Source organism: Danio aesculapii, chromosome 20 (genome assembly GCF_903798145.1).
Source record: "Danio aesculapii chromosome 20, fDanAes4.1, whole genome shotgun sequence".
NCBI lineage: Eukaryota > Metazoa > Chordata > Actinopteri > Cypriniformes > Danionidae > Danio > Danio aesculapii.
In genome coordinates, this window is record NC_079454.1 from 50,581,219 (window position 1) to 50,608,147 (window position 26,929).

The 26,929-nt window shown below is 35.3% G+C and overlaps 1 protein-coding gene across 6 annotated transcripts in view; it reads right to left on the bottom strand.

The window, feature by feature from the left end:
- Positions 1-26,929, bottom strand: part of kif13bb (kinesin family member 13Bb) — an 86,092-nt gene that overhangs the window by 18,236 nt on the left and 40,927 nt on the right. For all 6 annotated transcript variants that reach the window (XM_056480706.1, XM_056480705.1, XM_056480707.1 and 3 more), the window contains 11 exons: positions 24,873-25,019; positions 21,615-21,764; positions 18,362-18,487; positions 15,920-16,087; positions 15,595-15,752; positions 7,021-7,153; positions 6,791-6,937; positions 4,931-4,960; positions 4,530-4,629; positions 4,317-4,443; positions 1,723-1,778 (listed from right to left, as the gene is read on the bottom strand). In XM_056480706.1, the coding sequence (XP_056336681.1) occupies positions 1,723-1,778; positions 4,317-4,443; positions 4,530-4,629; positions 4,931-4,960; positions 6,791-6,937; positions 7,021-7,153; positions 15,595-15,752; positions 15,920-16,087; positions 18,362-18,487; positions 21,615-21,764; positions 24,873-25,019 (1,342 nt within the window). The remainder of the gene's footprint in view (positions 1-1,722; positions 1,779-4,316; positions 4,444-4,529; positions 4,630-4,930; positions 4,961-6,790; positions 6,938-7,020; positions 7,154-15,594; positions 15,753-15,919; positions 16,088-18,361; positions 18,488-21,614; positions 21,765-24,872; positions 25,020-26,929) is intronic.

The window sequence follows — 26,929 nt, forward strand, 5'->3', positions numbered from 1 at the left end:
AAATATTTTATTAAGAAATTAATAAACATGCATCCCATAACATGCATTTCAACTAAATATTTTTTTTGCTTTTTTTTTTTTAAATAGCATTTTATTTTATTTACTTATTAATTTATGTATTTATTTATATTAATTTGATATTTTAAAAAGACTTAAAAATTAAATGTCAAACTAAATAAAAATATTAGAGATTATTTGAAGAGATTAATAAAACATATCCTATAACATGCACTTACAAAAAAAATAATATTTTTAAATAGATTTGTATTTGAGTTATTCATTAAATATTTATTTATTCATTCATTCATTCATTTATTCATTTATATTAATTATTGCTATTTTTATGATTTATTACCTTCTTAACTGGCAGTAAAGACTTAAAAAATGTTAAACTAATTGAAAATATGAAAAAATATTTTATTAGAGATTAATAAAACGTCCTATAACATGCATTTAAAAATAAATAGTGGGTTTTGTTTTGTTTAAATAGCATTTTATTATATTAATTCCTTAAGTATGTATTTAATTTAAATTATTAACTTTATTTTTTAATAATTTATTTATTAGCTTCTTAAATGTCAATTGTTATGTTTGCTGTTTTCTTTGTCTATTTTTTTTTACCCTCCTCTCTGCTTGTTTAGTTTTTAGGTTTCTTATTGGTTTACCATTCTGTCCATCACCATTATGACTGTGTCGGTTCCACCAATCCCAGGACGAGCCGCCAGGATTTAAAGCCCCGACAGACCAGTGTGTGATGTGCGCTCTGCCTCGGCGTACCATTTGTGCTCCACGCAATTTGATTGTGCTATGCTTCGGCTGTTCAGTGATTTATTATCTCAGTTTACTGTGGTAATTCGAGTTTGCTTGTTGAACTTCGTTGGCTTTAAGTAACATAATGTGATGGTTGTTGTGTGGTTCTAAACTTTGACCGATTTATTCGGTTTGTTTTAGTTTAGATTGATGTTTTGTTCGATTAGTTTGAGTGTTTTGCCAGTTGTGTATTTTGAGTTTTGTAGCTTTAATTAGTTTAGTTCGGGTGTCGTATACACTGAAGATTTCGGTATTTATTTGTATTTATTTTTGACGCCTAGTTTAGACTTTAGTTTTAAGGATCGTTTTGTTTTGTTAATTTCTTTGATTTGGCTTACACTCTTTGTTTTTGTTTAAAGATAATTATAAATGTTTATTTTCTTTTTCCTCTCCAATTCCTGTTCAATAATTTTCAACTGAGCAAAAAGCTTAAATAGAGAATTGATTCCTGCCTCATCTTTGATCTGTCGCACACATTACACCCGTCTCACTTAAATGTTACAGCATCCCACTAAAACATCTTAAAAAACGTAACACAATAAAGACTTATTAAAATAAATATTAAACTAATTAAAATACAAAAGAAATTTTAATAAGGGATTAATAAAACATACATCCCATAACAAGCATTTAAACAAAATAAAGTATTCACAATTTTTTAATAGCATTTAATTTTATTTATTCTTTAATTATGTATTGAATTATTTATTTTATTTTTTATTATACTCATTTGATATTTTTTATGATTTATTAGCTTCTTAAATGGCAATAAAGATTTAAAGATATCCATTTTAAGAGGTAAATTGTGTGTTAACTATTATTATATCTCTGATTGTGTAAGTCATTGTCAGAATTTTAGTTATGACATATCATGATAGTTATAATCCTCACTTATACAGTAAAGCAGCTTACCGTTGAGGTCCAGAAAGATGACTGGGATGTGGGTCTCCATTCCTGGAACAGGAACCCTGCAGGAACAGGAACCAAGTTCATGTACTCAATTAATGCTTAAAATGGGTTTTATTCTAGAATTTGAGTTTAAAGAGATGAAAAGTCTGTCGTCATTTACACATCCGCCACTTATACCAAACCTGTGAGTTTCTTTCTTCTGTTGAACTGATCTTCTGAGGAAGATTTACTGAAGAATGCTAGGGAAAAAATGCCATTGACTTCCATAGTATTTATTTTTGTTCCTGGCGTGAATGGCGTTTTTTTACCTAACATACTTCAGAATATGTTATTTTGGAAATTGATAAAAATATAGATCTTCTTGAGCGGGAGTAAATGTACATTTTTTGTTGAACTATCCCTTTAAGATTTGGTTGTGGTGAGTAGAATGACTGATTGGCCATAATGGACACTTCACATTTCCGGGATTTCGTCATAGTAGAGTAAACTTAAGAGTGCAGTGAATGGAAGAGTACAACAAATGTTTGTAAAAAGGGTCCATTACATCTTGTGACCAGCAAAGAATAAAATATGCATAAGGACATCTGGCTAATATTTCACGATGTGCATAAATAGCTATGATTCCATCCAAATATGCTAATTAGATTTACGTGCAAAACTTTATGCATTCATTTATGCAAATAAAGGAGCATTTTCTACCAATAAGAACAAAAATCATCACTTCCTGATAAACTGGCGTCAAATATCAGACAGAAAATCAGACAGTTTTGTTTGATAGGAGAAGCCACTGTCTGCCTTTTTTTTTCCTTTAATAAATCATTTGCACCTCAGATAACAAAATGCAATGAACACGCGATTGCATGAGATGCTCTTTGGGAGCGAAGATGCTCAAGAAAGTTCTGGAGGCAGTAATAATAAAAATAATACTGAACCGCTTTGATGATGGACTTTGGCTGAGGGATTTTAGAATGAGCAAAACCACATTTCAGATGTTTTACAGTGTCCTTGCTCCGCTGGTTTGTCCATTAATGAGCCTCTTTTATGCATTACAGAAGGTCGTATTTTGGTTTTGCTCCAAAAAGGAGCATACAGGGTTCATATACACTTTTACTACATAAGTTTCATGACTTTTCCAGGACTTTCAATTCAATATTCATGACCTAATGTTTCATGTAATGTCTATGTATATGTGGTAAATCATCAGAAAAACAATGAACGTTTAAATTTATTACAGCAAATAATAAAACACACAACATATTTAGTGTCAGTTTATTGTATATCTATGTAAAATAGATGATGTTTACTCTGGACTAATGATGTGAGCATGTGTTTGGTCAAAAAGAGAAGTAAAAACATCTAACCTCCATTCCAGTATACAGATATTTGTCAAACTAATTTTAGACGATGTTAATAGTTTGTTCAACTAGTAATAGTAGGTCAAACGACTTCTATTGTAAAGCCCTGATCACACTGCACTTTTCACTCCATAGACTTCCATTCATAGGCATGCAAATGCAGCAGACCAGAAACGTAAGCACGCGTTTCGTATTTCACTGCATTCGGAAGCTTTGTGAATTCTTACCTGCGATCAGGTAATTTGTAAAATGTCATTCACAAATACAAAATGATAGACACACGTGTGTGCTTCCAATTTACCTGTGCACGTATTGCAGTTTCACTGTACAAGCACAAGTCGGCACTCACAACCTCTCAGATTTCTCTGTACATGTGCAAATCCACGAGCTCTAACATTTGCAACACATTTCGCGAGATTCCTGTTGCAGAACTACCTGAGAGAGTTGAAGAGCCAGAGGCGCGAGGAGCTGGGGGCGGGGCGCGGGTAAAGCCGTTTTATTGGTGTGTCTATCATTTTGTATTTGTGAATGACATTTTACAAATACACATCTATTAATCTGCAACTTCGAATTTAAAACACAAGTGTTTGGATTATTATGTGTGCGTGCAAATCGAAGGATTCAGCTGTTCACATCAGAGCTGTGAGTGTACATTTCAACCTACACATACAAATATTATTATCACAAGTGCTCACATTTACATTTGTAAGCTCTCAAGTAATGCTACTGATCTACCTTCATATTGGAGGGCCAGAACAAATTGCCTCGCGGGCCGCCAATTGAACAGCCCTGCTCTATGGTTTCGCTATATGTGGAGAGCGTCACATCACCTTCGGCTTGTCGGAAATGACGTGAAATCACCTGGACAGAGGAACTAAGCCGAACTCACTCAGCCTGAATTAATCGAGGAAAATAAAGATATTTATGCTTTTTTGGAGTCAAACACTTTGGACAACACTTGAACAAAATTTAAGACCTCATAAAAATGGGATTAAGACTTTTTAATACCTTTTAAGGGCCTTAATTTTCTCATAATTGATTTATTAACTTTTAATACTTTGCAAGACCCCGCGGACAGCGTGAAAAAGTTATTATTTCTCAATTTCGTGTTAAGTTTAGTTACTAAGCTCCCAAAATCATTTAGAATAATTAATTTACATATTTATTTACTTTTTAACAAACTTGTGCAGAAATAGCAAAAAAAACGTCTGCAGATTCTGTCTGGCCCTGCTAATCACTCACCACTCGGCGGGGGCTCCTGGGATCCCGCTGCCAGCAGAGGGCACCAGCACAGAGTTCCTCTCCTCTGTTAAAGTCAGACGACACTCCAGCAGCTGAGACTCACTCTCCACGTCCTCCTCTGACTTATCTACACGTACCAGAAGAAAGAGTCACGTCTGAGAATTTATCAACCCATAATGCAGTTCATCTAAATCAGAAATGGCGTCCTCTTACTCTGCTTGCCAACAAGTTTCTGGAGACGCTGATCTAGATATTCCTGACGCTGAGTTAGAGCTGTGAGCCACTTAGCCCTCAGTCTCTCCAGATCAACCTCCTATAGAACACAGACACGCACGAGTGCACAAAAGCACACACATGCACGCATGTAGACACACATGCACACATATGAATGAACACACATGCGCGCACACACACAGACAAACACGTAGATGCACACGCAGACAAACAAGCAAAAAAATGCAGACAAGCATGCATGGACAATTTTATAATTATTAAAAAAAAATATAAAGTAAAACTAAAACAAAACAACAACAATAAACAAGTGACAACTCTAGTGGTTTACAGATGTTAATACTTGTATGACAGATTATTTATATATGGAATACATTCATTACCTGGTAACTATCCATATCTTTATCTCCCACCTATACAAATGACACACACACAAAAATAAGTGCAAACCTGAGCTCATCAGTAAACACACACACACACACACACACGCACACACACACGTCTCATTCACCAATAATAACTGTGTACAATCGATCATGAGTGTAGAGAACTCTTCATTGGGTTTAGCAGGTGTGCAATGCACATTTTGCTCTTATTCTGATGTTGATCAATGCAAAAGACATGGCCATCCACCAAGAGGTGCTTAAATGGTGCACTCAAATTATGCATGCACAAAACATACACTGACTTTAAGATGTCGAACAGATCATTTATTAAACATTTTATTTTAGGTTTTAAAAAATGTGCATTATTTTACAATAATTTGCAATAAATTACTTAGTGTCACATTTTGCAAATAATATTAAATTTATGTTTTTGATGATTACAAGATACATACTCGAAAATACAAAAAAAAATAGATTTGATGACTTGCTAGTAAAGAAACATTTGTGAAGTAAAATGCATTTAAAATAAAATAAAAAAATACACACAAAAAGTGTCAAATTTAAACATGGCCTTACAAAAAAAACAAGTTAAATCGTAAATTAAGAATAAAATAATAAATAATAATAAAAGAATAAACAATAAATAAATAAAACACAATTAATTTTTATAAATAAATTCTTGTAAAAACTAATATAAATAAAATACTATACATTTTATATAATATAGATTTATTTATTTATTTTACTAATACTAATTAAATTGACAAAACAAAAACCCTAAACTAATACTAAAATATTAATATATTTTGTAAAAAATAAATAAATAAATAAAATGCTTAATGGGTGCTTTACTAAATAATAAAGAATAAATCCTTTACCCCTTGTTCAAGATTTAATACAAGTCTTTTGTGTCTCCAGAATGTGTCTTTAAAGTTTAAGCTCAAAACACTCATCAGATCATTTATTAGACCTTTGTCTATATTGGATTTTTGTGCAGTTTTCACTTGTAGCTGTTTTGGTGCCTGTGCCTTTAATGCAAATGAGCTGCTTCTCCCAGCACACCGTTCCCACGTGCGTGTCAGAGCCAAAGAGATCGCTCACTATTGCTATGATGGGTGTAGATTCTTCTGCTGCGCCTCACGCATAAGCAGCACAGTGACAGACAAGAGCGAAGCAGATCTCCCTTACTACAGTAAGAACTTTCCCAATGGTTATTTGATGTATTTGTTGTAGAGTTAATTCAAGCCTTTCTACAACAACGAGTCACACACAATGTCGTTATAAAGTTTGCTCGCATGCACGCTCGCACACAGGCATTCAGGCACCTTAACATCCACTGCTGTACGGACTTCTGTTATGTTAATGTACAAAATAAACCTGATTTAAGTCCATGAACTGGACTTTACTGTTTTCATTAAAGACATGCACGGTTTTAGAAATGTTTTAAACTTGTGAAACTCATTCTTGAGGCGCTGCTGAACAGAAAGTTTAATCCCAGTTGCTTTGCGCACGTCTTGTCTTGTGGATATGAATATCCGCTTTACTATGGACACGTTAATACGCGTCTCTCAATCAATTCAGTGGGGGGAGAAACTACACTCCTATGATAAATTGCAGTCGGCCTCAAAACGCGAGGGATTTGGATCCTATTTTAATGTCAGGAAATTTAAAAAGAGAGAAACTTATTGTGATTATATCACCCCAATATGACTGTGGACACATTATACCTACACACAGTTCTGTCCAAACAGCTTACAAAAGAGGATTTTCCTCATAATAGGTGCCCTTTAATGCACAAAACAATTCCGGTATAGAGTTAGACTTGAGGTGAGCTGAGGATGTTTGAGTGTGTTTTACCCTGTGTGCGTCTATGCTTTTGGCAGGTCGAGCCTGCTGGACCTCCACATTGCCCATAGAGATGTTGAGCACAGACTCTGTGATCAGAGGCAGAGTTCCAGAGTCCTGCACTGACCGAACCTCCACATGAACACGCCGGGACTGACCCTGAAACAGGGTCATTATTTTGACATTATTTTGTGGTCAGGTCTTCAATGTGTATGGATGGAGGAGTTGGAGTCCACACAGACCTGTTTGAGCTGAAAGATTCCTCCAGTAGAGACGTCTTTAGCTGGCTGCACCTCCACCGGCACAAACACTCCAGTGTCGTTGATCTCCAGGACCTGAACCCAGAGCTCCAGCCTGCGGGTCACTTCACTCCACCTGCAAAACACACAACAAAGCAAAAAGATCAGGGTGGGAAATTTTTGGTGCATTGACTAAAGCCCCAGTCAGATCACACAATTTTTATTGTCGGTTACGAAAATCACTATGTCAGATCATGCGATTTTTTTTCTTGATAAAATCTTGACTTGTCATGGGTGGCAAATGTGCCAGACTACATGTTCCTTCACGATCAGTCATCCTGTGACGTCTATGACGAGTGTTATTTCCCAAAGCAGTCACATAGGTAGCTATAACAATATATTTTTAATCTCATTTTCAATATGTGCTTGCAGACAACTAATAACTAGGTTACATTATTTAAGGGCACTCATTAGGATAGGATCAAACCTATAATTCCTTTTTAACAGGGGCATAGCCATGGGTGTGGCGGTGGCCCGGTGCCTAAAAAAAAAAATTATATGTATATACAAACACACACACATATATATACACATACATACCCATAAGCAAGCTATAAATATGCATGCAGCCTATTTTTTGATTACCTGACAAGTGCATTAACAGCAGCACCCACTGCTATAACCGAGAAATTATGAGCTTCTATGCACAATGTCATCCACGTGACGGAACTCGTCGTGAAGATGGGGGGGGGGAATTCAACATGCTAGACTTTCTGCGATGGTGTCGTGAGGTGTCGCAGACATGGTATCGGTTGTCGTGAACTATGGCACATTACACGAGAAGAAATGATTGAATCTTGTGTCACGACGCCCATCGTCGTTTACGAATCCCCGCGACACCCTACGTCAAGAAAATCGTGCCTAAATCGTGTAATCTGATCGGGGCTTAATACTTTACAGTATTTTATGTAAGCCACATAATTCAGAAACTTCCAAAACCAAACTTCATTCATTTTCTTTTCGGCTTAGTCCCTTTATTAATCTGGAGTCACCACAGTGGAATGAACCGCCAACTTATCCAGCAAATGTTTTACGCAGCGGATGCCCTTCCAGCTGCAACCCATCACTGGGAAACATCCATACACACTCATTCACACACATACACTACGGACAATTTAGCTCACCCAATTCACCTATAGCACATGTTTTTGGACTTGTGGGGGAAAACGGAGCACCAGGAGGAAACACAAGGAGAACTTGCAAACTCCACGCAGAAACGCCAACTGACCCAGCCGGGGCTCAAACCAGTTACCTTCTTGCTGTGAGGCGATTGTGCTACCCACTGCGCCACCGAGCTGCCCCAAATTCAAACAATATAGTTTTTATTTCCCAATTTTTTGCTATTTTTTTGTTATTTTAAATGTTTAACAAGCAAGGACATATTTTCATAATATTTCCTGTTGTTATCCTTCTCTTCTGAAGTCTTATTTCTTTTAGTTTGGCTGGAATAATTAAAATATATATATATAAAAATTAAAATGTAAGACTTATTATTAACCACTAAAAGTAATATTTTTTACTGATTGGCTACAGAACAAACCACTGTTGTTCAATGACTTGTTGACAAAATTAACCTAGTTAAGCCTTTAAATATCACCTTAAGCTGAATACAAGTATCTTGCAAAATAACTAGTAAAATGTTGTCATCATGGCAAAGACAAACTATTATGCTTAAAATTGGGTTGAAGAAATCTTCTTACTGTTAAACAGCACTTAGGAAATATTTGAAAAATAATATTTGAAAAAAAAAAAAGCAATTAAAAGTGTACACACAAAAAAATACATACAAAAGGTGACCAATTATATTGTGGCCTTAGCAAAGAACTGAAATAAGTCAAGCCCTAAATTTAGAAAAATAAATAAATAATAAAAAATAATAATAAATTATTTAATTAAAAATAATACAAAAAGGGGACTTCCGGTATGCCTCGTGGAGACTAGACGCAGGTGGAAGTCACTCCGTGAACATTCGTGTATTTTTTCTATCAATCTCAGTTATCTTTGTCTTAAATCTATAAAGTAAGCAACGCTGCATCATATCTATACGCAAATATGCCAAAACCGGGAAAATCAGGACGAAATATCGCTGAAATGTTGGCTGAAAGAGGAGGCGAGCAGGCCGCTAACGCCTCGCCGAGGGAGGATGAGCTAACACCTGCTTCTCTGAAGGAGATAATTACGACTACCATTCGCACGGAAGTGTCAACATTACGAACTGAATTCTTATCCGAGCTTCGTTCTGCCGTGTCCACTCTGCAATCAACCCTCTCACTACAAGCTCAGAAGATTGTGGACATTGAATCCGCACTTAATGACTTGGACGGCCGCTTGACAGCGATTGAGGCACTGTGCAACGCACTGAAAAAAGAAAACGGCTCCCTTAAACTCAAAGTGGATGATTTAGAGAACCGCTCCCGGAGGCAAAATCTGAGGATCATTGGAATACCTGAGGGATTAGAGGGTCAAGTCCGGTTACGTTCATGATATCACTTTTTATTGAACTTTTCGGAGACAGTGCCTTTGAGAGACCACTACAAATTGACCGCGCTCATCGCACCGGCCAAAAAACACACCCGAACGCATATCCTAGGCATATGCTCGTCCGTCTCCACCACTACCAAACCAAAGAACTCATTCTGAAACTAAGTCGTGAACGAGGCTCTTTGGAATTCAACGGTGCGACGATTCGCATTTTCCCGGACATGTCTGCTGAAGTGGCGAGGCAGCGAGCCGAGTTCAAAGATGTGAAAGCTTCATTTCGCAGCGCTGGCGTAACCTATGGCATGCTGCATCCTGCTAAACTGCGCGTCGATTACAAGGGACAGCGGCATTTCTTCCAAACCCCACAGGCTGCGATGGAATTCTTCACTGCTAACATCAAGAATGCAGCGAATCAGGTTTGATCGACGTAACAGTTAAATGGTCCGAATCAAGAACTGAAGTAAAATTAAGAACTGAACTGACATCTTTGCAAAACGAGTGTAGCCTCAAAATAAATAAAATATGCAATACCATAGCATATTTACCCAGTGTCTGTGCTTTAAAAATACTTTACTTTTTTATAGTCGTATGCGATTTTAAGTCCGATACATGTACGCGTTGTCTACTGTTTATTGAATCATTTCTATATACATATATCAGTTCACGGAGCGCTGCCGAAATGACAGCCAAAGTTGAAAGTTGAAACTGTTTACTGGTTTCTTATTCACCTGACTGTAATGTTCTTTTCAGTTAGGTTTGTTATAGATGCTACATCCCGTGACAGTTCTGGTCACGTGGGAGGGACACGGGTTTTTTTTATGTTTTTTTGTTTGTTTTTGGTTCCTTTAGATTTCGTTATGTCTGCTCATTTTGTTTATGCTCTCCACTCAAACACTCTTGACTATTTGAGAAATATCAAGTTATTGTTTAACATTAATGTCAAATGATGCCTACCAAGATAGACGGGGCAGGGTTAATATAATTAGTTGGAACGTTAAAGGCTTAAATAATAAAGTGAAGAGTGTGAGGGTTTTCTCTAAACTAAACAAATTAAAGCCCAATATATGTTTTTTACAGGAAACCCACCTTAAAATCTCGTGCCAAAAAAGCCTGCAGAGGTCATGGGTGGGACAGGTTTTCCATTCAGGCTTTAATAATAAAGCAAGAGGCACTGCCATTTTAATTAATAAGAATACACAGTTCAAACCTTCCAATATTATTTCAGATCCCAACGGCAGATACGTGATGGTGCCAGGCATCCTCTATAATAGTCAAGTTACTTTAGTAAGCGTTTACGCACCTAATTGGGATAACCCAGATTTCTTTACTACACTCTTCTCTAAACTCCCGGACCTGAATCTTTATCAACTGATTATGGGAGGTGACTTTAATTGCATTCTAAACACAGTTCTTGATAGATCATCCCCCAAATCAACCCTTCAATCTCAGTCTTCTAAAACAATTAATTCTTTTTTAGAATTGTGTGGAATAACTGATATTTGGCGTTTCCTAAATCCTACTTCTAAAGTTTTTTCCTTTTTTTCTCCTGTGCACCATACTTATACACGTATTGATTATTTTTTCATTGACAGTAAACTTATTTCTCGAGTGAACTCCTCCTCATATGACACTATAACTGTTTCAGATCATGCTCCAGTAATTCTTGAACTGGTCCTTCCTGGAAGTTATTCATTTTGTACTTGGAGAATGAATACTTTACTTTTATCTAAGAGCCATTTTGTTGAGTTTTTTTCAGAAAAGATCTCTACATTTCTTGAAATCAATTCAACGGATGGGATTTCTTCATCTTTACTTTGGGAAACACTTAAAGCATATTTACGTGGAGAAATAATATCTCACTCAGCTTATATAAAAAAGGAGTGTAATAAGAAACTTTTTAAACTTTCTGATCAAATTGGTAAATTGGACCAAATTTATGCACAACACCCAAGCACATCACTATTCAATGAAAGAATCTTTTTACAATCTGAATATAACCAACTTTCTACTGCCCAAGCTGAGCAGCTTTTGCTCAAATCACGACACCTTTTTTATGAGTTTGGTGATAAACCAGGTAAAACACTTGCACTGCAACTCAGGCTTAAAACAGCAAAAAACTTTATCACCCAAATTCAAACCCAAGAAGGCATTATTGTTTCAGACCCTCAAGAAATTAATAATACATTTAAATCTTTTTACTCTTCATTGTACCAGTCAGACTCCCTTAAAGACCCTAACATTATTAGTAGATTTTTTGACAATCTTAATATTCCTCAAATAAGTAGTGAATTAAAAGCAAAAATGGATGAACCTATCAGCTTAGATGAAATTTCAAAATCTATTGCACAAATGCAAAGCGGAAAATCTCCGGGGCCTGACGGATTTCCCACAGAGTTTTTTAAAAAGTTTTCCGCTCAGATTTCACCTTTGCTTCTCTCTGTTTTTGAAGACTCTTTAAATAATGGTAATCTTCCTTCTTCTTTGCGCCAGGCATCAATCTCTCTTCTTTTAAAACCTGATAAAAATCCATTGGAGTGTGGGTCCTACCGTCCTATCTCTCTTCTTAATGTAGATGTAAAAATCTTGGCTAAGATTCTTGCTCTTAGATTAGAAACTGTTATCCAAGATATCATACACCCTGACCAAACCGGCTTTATTAAGAACAGGCAGGCCTTTTTTAACCTGAGGAGGTTGATGAACATAATTTACACCTCATCTGACTCCTCTGTGCCTGAGGCCTTAGTCTTACTCGATGCGGAGAAAGCTTTCGACCGCGTCGAGTGGGACTATCTATTCTACACATTAAAAAAATTTGGGTTTGGTGACAAATTTGTTTCTTGGGTAAGACTCCTATACTCTTCTCCCTTGGCGTCTGTGAAAACAAACAGCAATAGTTCTGATTATTTTCCTCTTCACCGTGGCACCAGACAAGGTTGCCCACTTTCCCCTATTTTATTTGCTTTAGCTATAGAGCCTCTCGCAATTTGCTTTCGCAATAATCCTGAGATTGCTGGTATTTTCAGGGCCGGAAAAGAACAGAAAATTTCTCTTTATGCTGATGATGTGGTATTGTATATTTCAGACCCAGAAACTCGTCTCCCGTATGTTCTGGAACTTTTGAGACAGTTCAGCGACGTCTCTGGTTATAAGTTAAATCTTCATAAGAGTGAGTTTTTTCTTATAAATCCTGCTCCAAGATCCTTTCCAGTGTCAATATTGCCATTTAAATTAGCTTCAGAAAATTTTCGATATTTGGGAATAACAATAACACGAAAATATACTGATCTTTTTAAACATAATTTTGTTGTAATATTAGAGAAAACAAAACAAGATCTAGCTAAATGGAAAATTCTCCCACTTTCTCTTGTAGGCAGAATAAACACAATAAAAATGAATATTCTCCCTAAATTTCTTTTCCTCTTTCAAAGTATTCCAATTTTCATACGAAAGTCATTTTTTAAGTCCTTGGATCAAGTAATTTCGGATTTTATTTGGAACGGTGGCCCAATAAGAATACAGAAATCATTTCTTCAACAACCCAAAAAGTTAGGTGGTTTTGCACTTCCTTATTTCTTAGTCTACTATTGGGCGACTAACATCCACAGTATTTTATATTGGAGCCAGTCACACTACGGACTCTGCCACTGGGTCCCAGCATGGGTTGAAATGGAATGCGATTCTTGCACCCAAGTGTCTTTGCATGCGTTACTATGCTCTTCATTACCATTAAAGACATCAAACTATTCCTCTAACCCTATAGTACTTAATAGTCTTCGAATTTGGTCACAATTTAGAAAACATTTTGGCTTTCAAACAATGTCTAGTTTGTCTCCCATATATAAAAACCCTTCTTTCCTGCCCTCTATCTCAGACCAATCTTTTGTATCATGGTTTAGAAAAGGCATTGTAAGCATTAATGACCTTTTTTGTGATGATACATTTGTTACATTTTCTTATTTATCAGAAAAATTTAACCTTCCCAAAACTCATTTTTTTCGATATCTTCAGACACGTGAATTTATACGAAATACTTTTTCCCATTTTCCCCTTGCACCTCCCAAACAAGAAATCGATCAGGTTTTAGATACAAAAATTTGTAAAGGTGCAGTCTCTAAAATATATAAAACAATTTTTTCATTTATTAGACAGTTAGATTCCTCATCCTTTTTAAAAATAAAGCAGAGCTGGGAATCAGATCTTAATCATGTTTTCACAGACGAGGAATGGTCCAAGGCTCTGTCTCGTGTACAAACCTCTTCTATTTGTGCTCGTCATTCCCTTATACAATTCAAATTATTGCATAGAGTATATTGGACTAAGGCAAAAATATCTAAAATTAACCCTGGTTTTGATCCAATTTGTGATCGGTGTCGACAAGCTCCAGCCACTCTTCTTCATACTTTCTGGCTTTGCCCAGCGCTAAGCACTTTTTGGGCATCAATTTTTAAATCAATTTCTGAATGCTTTCTTTTAGATATTGAGCCATGCCCCCTAGTAGCATTATTTGGACTTAACCCTACAAATGTTTCTTTGTCATCTACGCAATCAAATGCACTTGCTTTTTGTTTAATAATTGCTAAAAGGCTTATAACACTAAACTGGAAAAATCCTTCCCCACCCAGTTACATACATTGGATGCATGATCTGATGCAGTCTATGCAAATAGAAAAGATTAGATATACAGTTTGCGGTGATACTGAAAAATTTGACACTATCTGGCAACCATTCCTCTTACACTTTAAAAATAAAAATAATAAATAAATAAACATGTATATATGTATGTGTATTTGTATGCAAGTATATAGCTGACTTATCTTCCCTACCCCTGGTTTGGTTATGAGTGGAGAGTGTGTTTTTTTTTTTTTTTTTTTTTTTTATTTATTTTTTTTTTTTGTTTTTTTATATATATATTTTATTATTATTTTATTTTCTACTGCTGTACCCTTTGAGTATCTGTATTTATATATTCTCGGCACTGTTGTTGTTGTTGTTTTTTTTGTTTTGTTTTTTCTTTAATGCATGAATATGTAACTATATTTTATTCAGAGAGAAAGAAAAAGTGAGCAAAATTGTATTTTACCACCACATTGGATCAGTTGATGTCTACTGATTCTGTGTATCTGATGCTGTGGCTCTCTGACTAACATATTTCAATAAAAAACAGAGTTAAACTAAAAAATAATACAAAAAAAAAAAAAATAATAAAATATATATATATATATATATATATATATATATATATATATATATATATATATATATATATATATACTAATTAAAATCACGAAACAAAATTACTACACTAATACCAAAATATTAATATATAAAAATATTAATAATTTTAAGAAGTGGTTTTAATGCAGGTCTGTTTTGAGTTAGGATAATAATAATAATAAAGAAAAATAATTCTAACACGCACACAAACATGCAGACCCGCATACACAGACAATTTTTTAATTATTTAAAAAATAAATAAAAAAAAGTACAAATAAAAAAGAACAACAGCTATGAACAAATATGACATCTCTAGTGGTGCACAGATGTTAATACTTGATAGAGCATGACAACAGAGCATGAAACAACAATAAGTAAATAGTGAAAATAAGTAATTTAGACATGCAGACAGGCACTCATAAACAATTTAAAAAATTATTTTAAAAATAAATAAGTAAAAATAACGACAGTAATTAGCAAAAGTGACAACTCCAAGAAATAAGGCTAATAATTGTGAGGCTTTTTATAATAAATATTTTTATTTACATTAAATGTCACTTGACGAGTAGATAAATAAAATACTACATTTTTAATTTAATAATATTTTACAAATATAATTTAGGTTACATTAGAGTTTAAACTCGATTTAAAATAATTCATTCATTAACATTGTCATGATACATTTATTATTATTTTTTAAATCAATTAATAGTTCCAACACTCAATCATGGTCTTCTGAAACTCAACTAAATCTGCTGTCAAAATAAAATAAAAAAACTCTACAAAAAAAAAATTCAAGAAAAATCTAGGATGCAAATATACCTTTCTCTGAGAGAGCGAGTCTTGGCCTGAATTACCCCCAGGTCCCAGAGAGCCAGATTTCTTCGTGGATTTGCCTGTTTGTGACCATAAACCTCCACAGCCACAGCTCCCTCCATCAGAAACTCCTGGAAGTCTTCAGTTACAGCCACTTCCAGAGTCTACCGATGATGAAAAAGACGTGACGAAAAGGACACAAAGGGAAAAATCTGAATCAGATTTCTTTGCCAAGTGTGCGCAAACATACAAGGAATTTGTGGGGGGAGATGGGGGGGGGGGGTTGTATGTACACGTCACAAATTTAGTGTTTTATGTGATGAACTGAGACCTTGCAGTTGTCGAACACCACCAGACTCTGTGGTTCTCTGCTCCTGGCAGCGGACAGACCCACTTCAGGAGCGATGAACACCGGCTCTGGCTGATCCCAGAAATGATACTGACAGAACACAAAGTTGGACAGATGCTGAGGAAGACCTGTGGCCTGCAACACCTTGATCTGGAAAGAAGTGAAGAGAAAGCCAAGTTACACCTCTGTCCAATAAAGGTAAAACGCAGTAACTACACATTTGGTCAAAATTGAGTTAAAGGGATAGTTCACCCAAAAAAAAATGAATATTTTCTGTTAATTTCCTCACCCACAGGTCATCTAAGATTTAGATTCCTTATTTCTTCAGTAAAATATTAAATAATATTAAGCAGAATCTGTGCTGCCTGATGATTCATATAATGGCAGTGAATGGTGACAGGTTTTATAGATTAAAAATAAACACATACGAACGAGTCCAGATCAACAGTCATGACTCCTGATGACACACCGAGGTCTTGTGAAGCTCAGTGTATCAATGTGAGGAATTGATCGCTCCGTATAAGAAACCAACCATTATTTACAAAATTATTAGTAGGAATGCACCCATATCATTTTTTTGAAACCGATCCGATCTCGATACGAAAAATCTGAGTATTGACCGATATAGATCCGATCCTGATACTGTGCCATTTTTTTTTTAATTAACATAATACAGCTTCTATAGTTCTGGTGCTAAACTTAAATAATTTATCATCTTTAGTAAAAAATAGCTCTATAGGTCTACTGTATATGACTGATGGCATAATCTAAACAGGATGCTTGCTATAAACTATAGGCTACATTATTTGAGCATTCATATGACATTGATATGATCAGTTGTGGTCCAGCTTATGTTTCCTTTTTAATATTAAGATTTTTCTTTGAAATCTGTAATAGGCTACTCTGATTGTTGGTAAAATAGCCAGCCTTAAATGAAAGTCTGATTTTTTTCTGCAGGTTTGACGCAGACTAAACTAAACCGTCTGAGGCGTTTTACTTATTAAACATTCCCTCGCCTAAACTCGCCGTAAGTGAGACGAACTGAATGCGTGTCTGAATAATTATTTTTTTGTCTGAAAATTTTTCTTTTTGAAACGAATTTCGTTTGGTCTAATTTGTTGGTTATTTTAATGTATTTTTGTTGGTCAGTTATCTACAAAATAAACAAGAATATTTGAGGTGAAGTTCAAAACAAGGTCCTCTTATAGGCCTATGCTTCAGTGCTCAAACAGGTCTGTTAAATAAATTATTAATATATAAAATTACAGTGAAATATTCACAGCTTCAGAGAAGCCTATTTTAGGCTAAATTTTCTGTTAATGACAATTCATATGCGCCGGGTCGTCAGTTTCACTTTTAGCCTATTAATTTAACTACTTTGACCATAATAAGCCAAGCTTAACAAACTATTCGCAGCACTGAAAGTATTCCCCTCAGTAGAATAAACTCAGTCAGAAGGATGAAAGAACAGAAGCTCATTGTAAGAATAATTTTACGGAGCGACGCATGTCACGTCTGCGCAGCCGGTGCCTGAATGAAGTGCTTGCATCACTGACACCGCGCGCGCAGTCCTCCGGTATATGGACATTTCCAAGACAGCAACACAAAGGGGAGAAAATCAGTGCGTTGAAGATCTGTCCAATGTATTATTGAGCCTTTTCTCATTTAAAGTTTCAGGTAGGCCTACTTTGTGTGTGAAGAGCAGGTAATAACCTTCCAATCTACTCCAGTGTTGTAAATGCAATCTGCTGGTCTAACAGACACCAGCGCAACATGACTTAGAAACAGCTAAGATCTCCTTGTTGCAGGTCAAAATAAACCCATTTAATGCAAAACTAAATGCATTTCACCACCAACTACTTATATTAACAGGAACAAACAGATTTGGAGAAAGTTTTTCCTGTTGTCATGAACGCGACACGCAGTTTGAGTTGTGAATGAATGGAGAATGACTGACAGGTGGGAAACACTGAACTGAACAAGAATTTAACCACTTGAATATTCATCTGTACTTCACATTAAACTATAAAATGGCTTCAGAACATTTAGGATACAGTAGGCCTACATGACAACTTTCTAGTGCCTTGAAATAGGCTACCTTCCTGGCTTTTATTGGCTTATAAATTATACTGAATATAGCGCTTGCGCAAGATTGGATTTGGATCGGTACCAACTGGCCGATACCCGATCCAGCAAAAATATGCAGTATCAAACCAATATCCGATATAGGTATCGGGATTGGTGCATCCCTAATTATTAGCTTTAATCCACAGCCTGCTCAAACAGTTATCGGCGAATGTGGTCCGATCGCCTGGATGACGAAAGGTCAGGTGAATGCGTCACCAGCCCTCGCGCTTTTGTCATCAAAGTCACCAGAATACATTTGCACATCCTCCTAATTTAAGTGTTCATCTAATAACTGACCATGCAGGTGAGTTTGCGTTCCTGCGTTTCGCTCTCTGGACTGTTCTCAGAGTCTGCGTTGTCCGTCTCGCACTCCTCTAAACCTCCACTCAAACGCTCCACTTCAACATGAAGACGACCGGACACCTAAAAAGACACAGATGACATAACAGGATACGATGTATTTTTATTTAATGCCATGTCAGCTACAAAGGCTATTTTCATGGCAAAAACCATTTAATTAATAAATACACAATCAAAAACAACAAACAAATGAATAAATAAACTGTATTAATGTTAAATATTGCATCTAGTTTAAGTCAGAATTATTAGCCCTCCTGAATTATTAGCTGCCCTGCTTATTTTTTCTCCAAATTCTGTTTAATGTAAGTAAGTTTGTCAACACATTTCTAAACATTTTAGTTTAGAAATGTGGACGCCCCACTCCATGTCCTGATGCTGGCTAAGAATAAACTCATTTCTAATGACTGATTCCTTTTGTCTTTGCCATGATGACAGTACATAATATTCTTCAACATACTAGTATTGAGCTTAAAGTGACATTTAAAGGCTTAACTAGGTTAATTAGGCAAGTCATTATGTAAGGATGGTTTGTTCTGTAGACAAGCGGAAAAATATATATGGCTTAAGGGGTCTAATAATATTGATCCTAAAATAGTTTAAAAATTAAAATAAGACTTTCCCCAGAAGAAAAAATATTATCAGAAATACTGTGAAAAATCCCTTGCTCTGTTAAACATCATTTGCGAAATATTTAAAAAAGAAAATGTATATTTACAGGAGGGCGAATAAGTATATAATAAAAATTCTACATTTTTCCTGGGGGTGCTTTGCTGAATATGTCCTTAAGTGAGTTAATTTCATTAAAGGAAGCCTTCTGCAGTCATTAAAAGCAGGACAGTCTTGCATAATGTGTTTTTACAGTCATATTAATTGAGCAGAATGAACACCGAGTGGGGTTTTAACCTTTAAGTCAAAAAAACTATGGAGTTAATATTGTATGTCTAATATAGCATCTGGTAAAAAGATTTGCAATTCTATTTTTTAAAATGCAACTCCATTTGCAACTTTAGTCTTAAAATGTATTAAAACTCTCAAAACAGAAATAAGAAAGCAATTGAACAACATCAGGGTTTCTGCAGCTATCATAATGTCAAATTTAAGAGTTCAAGACCATTAAGTATTAAATTTAAGACCTTTATCACAATATCAAAAACACGCATACACAAAGAGAAAATGCAAAAATCACAAAATTAGTGGTAAAATAAATTAATTCAGATTGAACAGTACTGAAGACAGGTTATATGCACCACTGGCACATCGTACACCTCGTGAAACGGACGAGGTTTTTATACTTGACGCTTTCGCCATTGAGATATTCTTTTAGACGACAAGGGGCGGTCAAAAGAAACAGACAGTAAAGTAAGACGGATTAACAGAGAAGTTAACTAGTCCTGAACTACGTCATATCATTAATATCGATGAAGATTTTTGAAGTAATTGTTTTTTATTATTTTAATAATTTATTATAATGATTATAAAGATTTTTATTACCATTCAAAAAAATTAATCAAACTTTGATGCATCACTTGCTTTTGTTCATATCTCAGACAGTTCTACCTATTAAAGTTAAATATTAATGACAACACAGCATGGGTTGCTCTACAATTATATTTTTATTATGGCAAGAATAAAAGCAAAAAAATAAATAAATTTACTTTTAAGTACTTTTACACTTACTAAAAATACTGACTTTTTTATTTTATTTTGCCCACTTTACAATTCACACATCACTGTCTGGCTAGTTTCTGTCCTCTACTTATAAGCTAAAAAGGCAATAATGGTCCAACATTCCTGACCATTATCACCAATAAAGTCTAGAAATTGGGCATCAGTATATTGTAAACAGACAGGTTCAAATATTCCTTTCCAGTTATCAAAGACATACTTTGTTACTTCATTATAGTTTGTAACTATTAAATTGTTTTAAATTCATAATTGTAATATATACATCAGTGTAAAACCTATGACTGGTGGAAAAACAGATTCTGTAATATTAAAACCACCTGGGTCTCCACTTTTGTATGGCCTCTTTTTTGTTTTCACAAACTTATCCCTCAGGTTTTTCCAAACTTTTACAAAAACTTGCCTTTTCCACAGCTGTTGCAATATCTAGACAAGTATTATTGGTCATCAAGACTTTAAGGCCTGAAATTTCGATTTTTAAATTTTAGACTTTAAGACCCTGAACATGCAGTGCCTATAAAAAATCATCACACTCTGTGAAAATCTATATCTTTAACTCTCATTACGCCAGCTTGTTTTTCCTCAGGCCATCTCCAACTTAAACAGTTTGCACATCAATAGCTACCCGTTTTCTACCGTTTAGGTTTTTAAAAACCAACAAAGCCACTTAATCATAAATACATGTATATCAAAATTTGCATTAACTTGTATTAACTTAATTTGTACAGTTAAATAAAAGTCAACAATGCACGAACCATCTAGATGTATATATAAATATAACTTCAGAATTGTTATCGTTTAGTTTGTTTTCCACTTACTTAAATGTCATCCTGTGTCCTCTGTTTATATGCATGCATGTACTGTATGTATCCTGTGCTCCTGATAAAATACACGTGAAAAAAAAATTTCCTTGTGTGTTGGTGCTCACTTGGCGAATAAAGCTCTTCTGATTCTGATTCCACCCTGCTTTCAAAAGACCTTCGGGATTAATTTGTAGAAAAGCACAGGTTACTGGAAGACTGGAAGGTGATTTGATTTCAGGCTGTGTATGACAAATCAAGTCATTATTTCAAAGGGATATGATGATTTTTCTATAGGCACTGTAAATAAGTCTACAACCCTAAAACATCTGAACTAGGCCTGTCACAATATAAATTTTTTGCTGTACGATATATTGCAATAAAGATATTACTGTCATTTTAAGACCATTTCATGCACTCATTATATAAATGCCAGAATGACAATATAATATCATCAATGCAAGTACACTCTTCCAGGGGCGTTGCTAGACATAAAGCTTTACTTGCCTAAGCCCATATATTGATTATTGTGATAGGCCTAATTTCAACCCCGGTGTTTGCTGCTTGCAGCTATATTTTTAGCATTTTTAATGAGCATCCATTCGCACTGAAGAAGAGACTCAAGCCATATTAAGAAACCTAACCATCCAGAACATGCAGTCAGAAATAGGCACTGTGAGCCAATCAGAGTGAATGTGAGCACACACCTCCCCCTTCTGGTTGATGATGGGGACTGCGTACTGCAGCTTGACCTCATACAGCAGGCAGGCCAGGAAGACATTGGCCACACCGATCAGACTGTGGTTCTCCTGCTCGTCGAAGAACGGATCGGCACGCTTGAAGTATGAACGCATGGCCTGAGCAGAGAGATGGAGGAAAGCGTGAACATTTAACAACAAAGCTTGAATTCCTCTATTAAAACAGTATATTCAAGTTAAGAATAAGCTCATCTAACAGATACTGGAGAAAGTGTGGGTAAAACCACTCTCATATGTTTTGGTATTACATAAAACTCCAACAGTTTTGTGAAGATGGCTTTAAGATATTTGGAGATATATTTTATACTGATAATCCAAACTATGGGTGTGATATCTGAAGGCACGGAGGAATAGAGATTGAACTATCTTCTTTAAATAGTCTTCTGCAGCACTAAAATACATCACATCTCACAGGCTAAGATCTGACCCACCCACATTTGAACAACGGATTAGAAAAGTTCGAAAAATTTACGAGATGGAAAGAGTAACTTATTCTCAGGGTGCTTTCACAGCTGTTTTGTTCCGAAAACAATGATTAAAATTGTGACAATGTTGTACTTGTGTACTTGGTGCGGTTCATTTTCACACGGCGAAGTTTCTAAACGTACCAAAAAAGATAAAACAAGTCACGTGCGAGTAAACTCTCCTCACATCGGTCAGAGTTTCAGGGTTAATTTTTCCTTGAAAATGAGAAAATTCAGTGAAAACAGTCCTGCTCAGCTGTCAAGCGTCTTTATTTGAATTTATTGCAATGAGCAACAAGACATTATAAGCGGAAAGCTTTAATTTTGAATGGTGACACCCACAGACATAGTCACTGAATATAAATCAGAGGTAATAGAATTATGCATTATAGGTTTTACATTATATAGAGAGATAACCGATAAACCGAGACTGCAGTTCAGTCAGTTTTCCTAATGGATAAACAACACTCACTATAGTTCAGCATGCTTTCACTTTCGTGATGCACATTTACCGGTAGGAATGACCTCTGCCCTACTCATAATTCTCTCTTCATATGGCCATAAATGCCTATTACATGTCCATAACTCACTGTGATATAGCCGGGCTCGGATCGTTTCGCTTTCTCACTACAATCGATTTGCTCCAGGGTTCGTTTCGAGCCGAGACACCTCATTTGGCCGATCTCGAACCGCTTGCTTTGGCCCGGATTGCTGGTTTTACATATGCCAAACAAACCGTGCTAACTGGGGAAACGTGCCAGGTTCCTAAACAAAAGTCTAGGAGTGAAAGTTACCTAAGGGTGCTTTCACACCTGTGAATTGATTCATTTGTTCCGAAACAGGGATTACAATTGTTACATTGTTGCACTTTGCTCTTGGTGCAGTTCGCTTTCACACGGCAAAGTTTCTAAACGGAGCAAAAGAGCTAAAACAAGTCATGTGTGAGTAAACTCTCCTCACATTGGTCAGAGTTTCAGGGTTTATTTTGCAGAGTCCCGCTCAGCTGTCAGGAGGGGGTGATGGTTTGTTGGTGTTTGATAAGGTACGCGCGACGTGTCTGAAGAGCGAGGAGGGATGCGGTGGGGAGAGGTGAGAAGGGTGCGCGACGTATTTGAGGACCAGGAGGGAGACGCGCGACTTCCGGGAGATTATCACTCGTTTGCGGGCATCCGGGAGTCTCTGTGCATTTGCGGGAGAGTCCCTGAACTTCCGGGAGACTTGGGATGTCTGGAATGACCTCCCGCCCTACTCATAATTCTCTCTTCATATGCCAAATGAACCGCGCTAATTGGGCAAACGAGACAGGTTCTGAAACAATTCTAGGTGTGAGAGCACCCTCAGACTTCAGACGAATATGTTTGTACCAAGATAGAATCCAATTTTAATACACAGAAATGCATAACTAACTTCATACATATAATGTGGATTTTGTAAACTATATGTTATATTGCCAGTTTATGGATCTTTTCTCCTTGTTTTTTTTTACATTTATTTAATTAAAAGTTGGGTGTCATGGTGGCACAGTGGGTCGCACGTTCGTCTCACAGCAAGAAGGTCGCTGGTTCGAGCCTCGGCTGGGTCAGTTGGCGTTTCTGTTTGCATGCAGTTTTCTCCGGGTGCTCCAGTTTCCCCCACAAGTCCAAAGACATGTGCTGTAGGTGAATTGGGTAAGCTAAAATTGTCCGTAGTGTATGTGTGTGAATGAGTGTGAATGAGTGTGTATGAATCATTAGTGATGGGTTGCAGCTGGAAGGGTATCCGCTGCGTAAAACATATGCTGGATAAGTTGACTGTTCAATCCACTGTGACGAGCCCAGATTGGTAAAGGGACTAAGCCGAAAAGAATGAATGAATTAAAAGTTTATTTTTTACCCCATATACAGCAGGTATGGAAAGTTTTCAGACCCCCTTAAAAGTTTCACTCGGTTATATAGCAGCCATTTGCTAAAATAATGCAAGTATTTTTTCCTCAATGTACACACAGTACTCCATATTGGCAGAAAAACACTTTTTGTTGACATTTTTGCATATTTATTACTTAAAACCTAAATGATTTTAGGAAATGACTGCAAAATAACAAAGAGTGAAAAATTTAAGGGGGTCTGAATATTTTCCGGACCCACTGTACATTGTTTGACATGATTTTGTCTGCTTGATCCTTTTCCCCTAAACTTTTCAATGTCCAATCTTGTTTACCTCTGCTGTATAACATTTTTGTATGTTCCAATAATAATAATAATAATAATAATAATAATAATAATAATAATAATAATAATAATAATAATAATAATATTAATAATAATAATAATAATACAGTATATATTTGGAACCCATTTCTGTATTTTTAGAACACAAAAATAACAGCGTTACACCTGATGATAACATAAGACACACAGGTGAAAAATAGGGGACATGTTTTGTAATAGGACGCCTCTACTTATTTACTTTTGTATTATTATTCTACTTAATTTCTGTTAGTTTATTGTATGTACTAATATTGTAGAGTGATAACTTTTGATCTAATAAATACAGCAGTATCAAAACAATAAAGATGCAATACAGTTTATTGCCTTTAATACATTAGTGTGCACCCGGATTTATATTTCTCCAAGCAAATCAATGCCTAGCATGCATTTTTCTCATCATCTACAGAAAGCATCCAGTCTACTATTAGAAAAATAAATGCAATGCTGCTAAAAATCTGTCAATTCTACTCAAAAGCATTAAAGTGAGATTTACAGACCGGATCATCCTCATCATAGTCTTTCCACTCCTGGTAGAGATCTCTCATGTCCACCAGCCGGTTCTCGATCTTCTCCAACGCCCAGATCTGCTTTCCTTTGCCTTTCCTCCTCACTTCAATTGCTGGCTCGCTCAGCACTGTGTCCCGCTGCAGGAATGAAGCACTTACGGTTATAGTCAGAATTGTTAGCCCCCTGTATATTTTTCCCCTTTGTATATTTTTTGTCAATTTTGATAAGAGATTTCTAAACATAATAGTTTTAATAAGTACTTTCTTTTCTCTTTGTCATGATGACAGCACATAATATTTGACTGGATATTTCTCAAGATACTAGTACTCAGCTTAAAGTGACATTTAAAGGCTTAACTAGGTTAATTAGGTAAGTCATTGTATAACAATGGTTTGATCTGTAGACAATCCAAAACAAATATAGGTTAAGGGGGCTAATAATAATGACCTTAAAGTTGTTTGTAAAAATTAAAAATTGCTTTTATTCTGGCCGAAATTAAACAAATAAGACTTTCTCCAGAAGAAAAAATATTATAGGAAATACTGTGAAAAATCCTTTGGTCTGCTAAACATCATTTGGGAAATAGTTGAGAAAAAATAAAAATAAAAAATAACCCCAGAAGGACTAAAAATAATTAATGAATAATTAAAAGTTCATTTCAGACCCCCTTAAAATTTTCACTCGGTTATATAGCAGCCATTTGCTAAAATAATGCAAATATCTTTTTTTCCTCAATGTACACACAGTACCCAATATTAACAGAAAAACACTTTTTGTTGACATTTTTGCATATTTATTACTTAAAACCTAAATGATTTTAGGAAATGGCCACAATACAACAAAGATTGAAAAATTTAAGGGGGTCTGAATACTTTCCGTGCCCACTGCATATTGTATGACATGATTATCTTTTCAATGATGGGGGTCTGCTAAACATCATTTGGGAAATATTTGAGAAAAAACAAATAAAAAAACGCACAGAAGGGCTAAAATTTTTGACTTTAACTGTATAGTATCTGTATTAAACTAAATTAAATTTGACCCTAATACAGAATTTTACGCACTCCTACATTAGAAAACACAATAGAAGTGGAAATGTCCATGTGCTTTAAATGGTTTAAATAAGCCCCTTTTCAGGCAATTACCATGAATGTGTTTACATGTTTGTAGAGTTTATTTTATGTGACCCTGGAGCACGAAACCAATCTTTAAAAGGAACAATCTATTTTTTTTTTGCAAGCTCATCTTATTACATGATGTAACTACAGAAAACTCTAGCTTTACATAGGGAAATCATCAAAACATGGATTTTTTTTTTTTTAATGAAATGCTAATGGTCTAATTTGATTCGATTCATTATGCTAAGCTAAGATAAGATAAAAGTGACCCCATCAGAACAAGAAATCAACTGAATGGATTGAAAAGGCTTCAAGTCAACGGTTTAACTCTAGGAGACTTGTAAAACAAGACTTTTTTAAAAAAAGGTGGAGTGTTCCTTTAAGTTGCATGGATATATTTTTTGACAATATATCCAATATATATATTTGACAATTTTTTTCGTTTATGCCAAAAATCATTAGAATATTAGTAAAGATCTTGATCCATGAATACATTCTGTAAATTTTCTAACACAAGCATAACTTTTTATGAAAAAAAAAAGTCTTATTTGTTTTATTTCGGCTAGAATAAAAGCAGTTTTTAATTTTTAAAAATCCATTTTAAGGTCAAAATTATTAGCCCCTTTAAGCTATATATTTTTTTCGATAGTCTACAGAACAAACCATCATTATACAATAACTTGCCTAATTACCCTAACCTGCCTAGTTAACCTAATTACCCTAGTTAAGCCTTTAAATGTAACTTTAAGCTGTATAGAAGTGTCTTGAAAAATATCTAGTCTAATATTATTTACTGTCATCATGACAAAGATAAAATAAGTCAGTTATTAGAAATGAGTTATTAAAACTATGTTTAGGAATGTGTTGGAAAAATCTGTTTTCCGTTAAACTGAAATTGGGGAAAAAAATAAACAGGAGGGCTAATAATT